At 38.6% G+C, this 7739-nt stretch overlaps 2 protein-coding genes across 2 annotated transcripts in view; both read right to left on the bottom strand.

The window, feature by feature from the left end:
- Positions 1-140: 140 nt before the first annotated feature.
- On the bottom strand, positions 141-7440 carry LOC125016109. The gene is made up of 7 exons (XM_047598300.1): positions 7293-7440; positions 7062-7094; positions 5900-6250; positions 5792-5821; positions 5614-5676; positions 4890-4970; positions 141-4343 (listed from the first exon to the last, which is right to left on the bottom strand). Exons 1-7 carry the CDS (start codon positions 7357-7359, stop codon positions 4210-4212), a joined length of 759 nt encoding a protein of 252 aa, XP_047454256.1. The 5' UTR covers positions 7360-7440; the 3' UTR covers positions 141-4209.
- Positions 7426-7739, bottom strand: part of LOC125005534 (Fc receptor-like protein 5) — a 3589-nt gene continuing 3275 nt past the window's right edge. The window contains exon 4 of the mRNA XM_047580974.1: positions 7426-7497. Coding sequence (XP_047436930.1) covers positions 7426-7497 — 72 coding nt within the window. The remainder of the gene's footprint in view (positions 7498-7739) is intronic.

Below are 7739 nucleotides of genomic sequence, written 5' to 3' on the forward strand. Positions count from 1 at the left end.
TATATATATATATATATTATATATATATATATATATACATATATATATACACACATACATACACACACACACACATATATGTATGCCAATGAAAATAATCAAAAGCAACAGATTTTAAATGAAATAAAAGGTTCAATTGAAACAAATAAGACTTGTTTATTACATTTATCACATTGTATTTGATCCTCTGCCTGGAATGTGCCACACCTTAAACTTGTAGGGCTGTATAGCCAGGTACCAGCAGTTTATTCTACTGTTTGTGTTCTTCTTCCTGTGCAACCATTTCAGGGCCTTATGGTCCAGTTTCCGGGTTAAATAGTCATCCCAGAAGGTAATATCTCATGGAGTCCAAAGCCCATCTGACCACCAGGCATTCCTTCTCCACTGTAGTGTAGCACGTCCCCCTGGGGTAGAAGTTCCTACATTTAAAGGCAATGGGATGAGCATCCTCTGGAGGGCTGCCAAACATAAGGGCAGTGTAATACAGGATGTCTGAGGACCTGCTGATTATATTCAAAGGCCTTCTTCACTTCTTCTGAATGGACGACTGCTGTGACTGCTACAACCACACAACAGAAACTACGTATCTATTTTCACAGTGCTTTGTTTCAGTTCAATCACACTCATACAGTTACTGAAAGTGGTTAGAGGTCACTGTCACTAAACAAAGACTTTAGAATAGAGTCAGGCTATTTAGACTTTAGAATGGGTTTTGTAGCATCAAGTCATTGTCTAGTTTAGCCTGAAGTGATGCCAAAAACCACCTTCAGCTACATCTCATGTTCAGCTTGGTCAAACATTTACGCTGTTGACTCAAAGGACTAGTAGTAATACCACAGGGGTTACAGTGATTCGTGAGTGCAAAATATCTTGACCCAGATTACCTTTCTCTGCTTCACTTTCTCTGAGGGCCTCCCCTCCAAACCACAGCTCAGTGTGAACTTTAAAAGGCAGAAGCACAACCACTTTTCTTCAGCATTCATTCTTCCCTGCCATCTTTTCCTGGGCCTAGCTTGGGGATGACCCTAAATGGAGGATCTAGTGATAATGTCCTAACCGTCCTATGATCCCTGAGATCACTAATACTATTAAACCAAACAAATTCTCCCACCCTTTAACCAAACCTACCAGATGGGTCTCTTTCTAGTTTAGTTTTTACTTTATATACATTTTGTCCTGGTTCTGTCTTTTTTTTTTTTTTGTAATCATGGTTTTGTGTTTCCTGTTTTATTTTGTTAAGTTTCTGGGTTTCCTGTCTCTTGTGCCTTCTTGGTGTTGATTGCTGATTGGTTTTTCCTGGTTTGATTGCACTCATTCATTGCACCTGTGTCTTGTCATCCCTGTGCCCTCTTGGGTATTTATAGCCCTGCCTTCCCTTTGTTTCCGGTTGTGTTGTTAATGTCACTTACTGATGTCACTTTTCTGGCCCTATCTCCTGGCCTTGGCTGTGTACTGTTTCATGTTTCTGGAGTCTATTTTTAGTTCCGAGTTATCTGCCATCCGTAGCACGTTTTGCCTCTAATTGACTCTGCCACCACAACGCCCCTTGCATTTTGTTTTATCATATCTGTAGCTTTAATGTCTGTTGATGACGTGTGCTGCTGCCTTCTTGGCCAGGTCACCCTTCAGAAAGAGATTATGATCTCAATGGGATTTATCTCATTAAATAAAGGTTAAACAAAGAAGAGTAAAATACAAGCACAAATTTAGCCCAGCTCACATTAAAAGAGGTTATACAAGGCGGAGAGAAGACACACCCAAGGTAAGCAAATAATGTTATGGATAATTTTTTCCCAGTCACAGATAAGGGTGTTTCAAGATGTCCCTGAACTCATCACCTAGACAAATACTGTAAGTGGAAATAAATTCAGCCAGTTAAGCGTTAAATCCCTTGTAACCTGAGACTTTCGATTTGTGAACTGCAACATGACAAACCAGAAGTGCAGTGAAAAACATTCCACTTTACAATATGAAGTAGAGCTACTTTTTAGCATTGTGTGACGGAAGCCAGACAGGAGAAAACATGTATCACTTGCACCAGTGTGAGACAAATAAAGCCTGTTTTCTTTGCATGAATTGAAGTTAGGCCTTAAAACCTTTTGTCTTCTCACCTGAAGTGCTGTTTTTCTTTCAAAAATTCATGCAGATTGTGTCAGAAAAGTTTATGCTGATTAATTTTAATTTAAGATGGAGAACTTTGTCTAAAACATCTTTAATATTGTTCTGACATTTCACATTTTCACAAACTCAAACAGAAGAGATTCTCACACCACAATCCTGTTACTGTGCTTCATTAATGTTCACGTGACAATGGCTCAGTCCACCACTAGAAAAGTGCAGAGAAACATGAGTGTCACAATATGAAGGATAATTTCAAGAACAAAGCAAAAAATATTCATTAACAAAGGGTTTAAATAACCAATAAATACATGTTAACCACATTTTTAAAACCCAAGCAAAATAACAGCACCCAGAATACATACAGTAAAATCAAGAATCAGTGAGTTTTAAGACAGTGAAGTCAATAATAAGTACAGTAGTGTTTTAAACATGTGGGGTGGAGTCAGCTAAAATGGACCAGTTTGTCATGACCTGGTTCAAGGAGCCACACCACCAGAGACACTGGTGTACTGGAAGAAGAGAATTTTATTCTTCACCAAACTGAACTGCTTAAAGATCAATGTTGGAAATGTGTAAGTCAGTGGAAAAGGAGCAGAGAGAAACAAGGAAGACAGGATTTATGTAACCTTAACACACTCCAGATCACCCAGCAAGAGGACTTCATGGGTCTTCCTCCCCTCTCAACATGGAGCCCCAACACAGTCCCAGATGTTAGCATATCCTCTGATGTGACAACTGTCCATACTGTGAGACTGAAAGAACAAAGCTCACCTCATCAAGCAGCGATTTGGCAAACTCAACCAACAAAGTGGTCCACACAGCACTACCACCCAAGTTGTTACCGAAAACACAACAAAGACACAGTATTGAGACACAATACTTCAATCACACCTGGATCCATACCATCAACACCCCCCGTTCCTCTCTTGACTTGTTAATTGGGGCACATTTGTCACAACCAACCATGGACACAAAGCATCTGCAGTAAATGGGTCAAAACTAGAACCACCACTCCCACTCGTCCATCTCACAGAGCATCCACCACCGACTCCAACAGTGGACTCTCGTCCTTCCAATTCCCCTCAACCTGGCAGTAATTAAATACACTAGGTTTATGAGGTATGGTTGGAGAGTCCAAGACCTTTAACATTTTATAGCCAATAACAATGACTCACAATGACTACATTGTTGCTTCACCACTAGCTGACCAGTTAGACAATGTTAGCAGGCTAGTTAAGCTAATATGAGTCACTCAGGCGTTGCATAGACGTTTTTGTTTTCTACATTATGCACTGAAGACACCAAGAAGGCAAAAGAATAGAAAAGAAAGAGGAGAAAAACAAAGGTGTGACCCAAAGAGTTGGTGATGCCAACGCTTTTTGATGTCAAAGCTTTACTCATTTTAAAAGAAAAACTAAAATTTTCCGTATCACAGCTCTGACTCTCCTGACTTGAGAATATTAAATATTGATGAGATCCAGTTCAATATATAAAAATGTCACAAAAGCTCATTTACCAAAAAGTGTCTTTTAGCTGACTAACTACTCATTTAAAGTAGCACCATTGACCTGTTAACAGAGGCCATGCTAGATGTTGAGCCTTGCCCCTACATGACAACCAGGTCTATACCTAGTACAATGCAAAGGCTTATAAATTCTACATCGTTTTCAACAAGTGCTTGAAGACTTGAGACCATCTGTTTGAGAGCTGAAGCTGAACCTGACAACAAATTCATGGAATAAACTGTTACAAGCTCAGATCTGAATCCTACTCCAGTGTTGTACAGTGATTTCAATTTAATTTTTCTGCTCAAGTAGGCAAGAAAGACTTACCAAATTCTGTAATGTGCACTTCAATCACAGCAGTTACTCTTCAGTCACAGATTTCATATCGTTGAACACAGTGACAAATAAAGGAATATGTTCTACTTTTGGGTAACCAAAAAGGAGGGAAATGTTGGAATCAGTGTCATCCCGTATTAGATCTGCAGTTGTGTGTGGATAGAGAAAGGCAGCAGCCTGGTGTATGCTGGCTGGAAAGATGAGGCAGTCTTACTTCCACTGTTTCAAACCACAGAGCATCTACGGCTCATGGGATGGCTCTCGATGTGTGATCTCTGTTGTCCATAAGACGCATTTGTATTGCTGTATCCTCAGTTCCTTTCGCCTGATCTGAATTAGAGTTTTTGCGTTGTGACTTGTTTTTCAAACAGCATTTCTTGACTGAGGAAACAAAGAAGCCACAAGACTGACAATCAGGAACAGATGCAGAATTTATTTAACATCCTGACACCTGAGCTTTTGTTTGGTGTGCACTTTAAATTTCTCCCAAGTATTTAAGAAGCATAAAAAATATATGTTCTCATATGTGGACACAGGGATTGACCCGAAACAAATGAGGACACGGGGTCACATCTCTGTCCTGGTTGTGATGTCAGTAGTTACTGGTGATGACAGAAGTTGAGGTCTAACACTAATCAGTCAGACAGTCAATGGCTTTTCTCTCCATCTTTCTGTCAACAACTGGGATCTGATTTTATGCTTCACAGTCTTTGATCAAACTGAACTACTGCTAAGAGCTGACTGACTACACTGGAAATGGAGAAACTTGATGTTTTCCACCTGACTACATCCAACCAAACGTTGACGTCATCATGAATCAAACTGAGAAAACTGAGCTGAATAATCAGGTTGAAGTGGACGGATGGTTTCACATCCTCTACATTATGTTTAATGTCAAATGTGTGGAAGAAGAAACAGGTGATTTACCTTTACACCATATCCAAATCAATATGACGATGATGACAAGAAGAACAGCAGCAACAATAGCTATTATTTTAGCTGTAGCACCTGGAACAATGAAAGAGATACTGAGCTGATTCCAGGGAGATAAAACAAACTACAGGGCATGTTTTTAACTGTTTACAAGTTTCCATTTGTGAAATTTACATTTTACTGAATTATTTTGAATCCCTTTCTGTCACTTCTTGTCCATCTTTACTAATGCTTCCTTGTGTAGTCTGGCCTGACCTGCTATCGACTGTGTATAAACGATAGATTCATTTTCTTTGTCTTCCACTCATTCCCTTCAATAGTAAAAGGTTTTGAAGCTCAGTATGGACTCTCCGTCAGTCGCCATCTTGGCAGCATCTGGCTCAACCTAACTCAAAAACCATCCAAAGGATGGAGCGTGAGTGGAGGCAGAGAGCTACAAAGCTGTCATTTAAAGTTTAATTCTGTTGTAAAGTTTTTTTTAACATGAAGGTCAATGGGGACTAAGTCACTTTTGGAGCCAGGAGCTCTAGAGGACACTAGAGGAACTGCACTTTTTTTTTTTTTAAGCACTTGCCCGAAAAAAATTGTAAATCATTTAAGCAGCCAAAACCTAAATCATTCTGTTCTCAAAACAAATGAAAATGAAAATGAAAAGCAAATGAAGTGCAGTTATCAACTGTAAGCAATCATTTTGTTTCGGGAACACTTAAGACGTTACCTGAGATGGTTGTGTTACGTGTTGGCTTTACAGTTGATGCAACAATCTGGTGGCGATTTAGACCTGAGATTTTAACAAAAGAACATCACATTTACTAGGAAACAACCAATAGACACAAAAACAACAGATATAACTTATTCAGATATTCAGATGTTTAATCAATGACCACTGATCTGACCTGGAGTGACTCGCCTGTTTTCCTCTACAACTATAAGAGAAAATTCAGTCATTATATTTCAAAATGGAGCATAATGTTATTTTAATATGTGATGTTTAAAGTCCTTACCAAGAGTCACAATAATACATTTCATGTTTCCAAACTTGTGGAAGCAGCAACAGTACTCTCCTTCATCAGACTCCTTCACTCTAGAGAGAACGATGGATCCATCTCCTCGCTCCACTTGTTGTATGGAGGGGGGGATGACATTGTTCCCTTTCTCAAAAGTCTGCTTTCCTTTCCAATTTAAAACGTTTGTAGAACCTTTCCTCCATGTCAGGGTATCTTTGTTTACATGGATTTGCAGAGTTGTGTGACAAGGGAGTGTTGCGCTTGTCCCAACTGTTGCGTTTACTGGCTCTGACTCCTTAAAATCTTTCAAAGAAACGTGAGCATGACAGGAAGGTTTCTGTTGTTGCTCTGTAATGAAGAACACAACTATCATTAACATACTGAGCAGAGAAAAAGATCATTATGAAGGCAACATACAAACCAGGAAAAACCAAATACAAACCCCCCATTGGTTTGGCTCATTTCTTGAAACAGAAATTCTCAAAATAACATGGACAAACCTCCAAACCACTTAGCAAATGTTCACAACAGAATTGAATTTCTCATCCATTTCATCAAATTGCAAATATCCTAATACATTTCTCAGCACGTGTGTTAATCTACGTGCTACCTATTACTCTATGAACCTACTACATGCTCTTACTCTGACAAAGGCAACTTCCGGTTGTGAAAATATGAAAAAACATGCACTTTTTTTTTCTTTAACGATTTTTTAAACAGAAAATGAAAATAGGTCGTTTCTTTGAAAATTTGATACTGATAAAGAAAACTGCCTCAAATTGCAATTTTCATTTTTGAATTTTAATATCAAAATGAAATAACTGCTCGTTTTTTGTTTTTTAATATCCTTTTCTGAATGGACAACCCAATGACCAAAACATGCACGGACAGTCCAGCCTCTGCAAACGTTTGGTCATCAACAGATAATCACAACTTTTGCAGCTGACAACACTGATTCACATTTTAATTTGTAAATTAAAGACAATGGTTACAAAAAAAAAAAAAAAAAATGCAATTCGATTTTCTTTTTAAATGTGTGGAAATCGCCGAAGGAAGCGCGCCACATCAAATCTCGCCCGGGGCGGCACCTTGGGTAGGACCGGCTCTGCATCAAGGGAAGACTAACTACACTTTAGCAGTATATTTAGAACATACTCACCTGTCTTGTTATTTCCAGTGGTGCCACCGGAAGCTGTTAAAATATTTTAAGAATATTTTTGATAAAAACGTGGGCAAATAATAAACATATTTATCAAACTGCTAAATTGATGTCGTGCTTTCACTTTCAGTCCCAAATTACAACAGTTCACGTCATGTGATTCCAACTGGCCCGTAGCCTTTAGCGACTTAAAACTGCCAGAAAATAGTTTTGACCAAACAACAGTCTTACCGTAGTAAACTAATAACGCAGCCAGAAAAAACAGCAGGGCTTTCACTCTTCTTCTTATTCTTCCCATAATCTTCTAGCAGACTTCAGGACTCTTTTGAAAAATGAAAGACAGCTTCGTTTTACTCGATGTGTCCTATTCCCTGTCTGAACCGGGCTGCTCTGAAACGTATTTACCTTTGACTTCCTGTACGTAAAACTTCCTGTCCTGTAAAAAAATAAATAAATAAATAAATAAAAAGAAGATACCTGTGTTGATATTTCCATTCGTCCCCAGAAGGGGGCGATAACTACTTAATCTTGTGAAAGGCAGTAGTGCACATACAGTATACTGGACACTAAACCTGATGTTCTGAGCAAAAGAACTTTGCATTTCATATTGAGGTTCAGATTTTTTTCTGAAAAAAGGACAAAATAATAACTGCTGATATAATTTACAGATCTCTAATG

The sequence above is a fragment of the Mugil cephalus genome, chromosome 1 (genome assembly GCF_022458985.1).
Source record: "Mugil cephalus isolate CIBA_MC_2020 chromosome 1, CIBA_Mcephalus_1.1, whole genome shotgun sequence".
In the NCBI taxonomy this organism is placed as follows: Eukaryota; Metazoa; Chordata; class Actinopteri; order Mugiliformes; family Mugilidae; genus Mugil; species Mugil cephalus.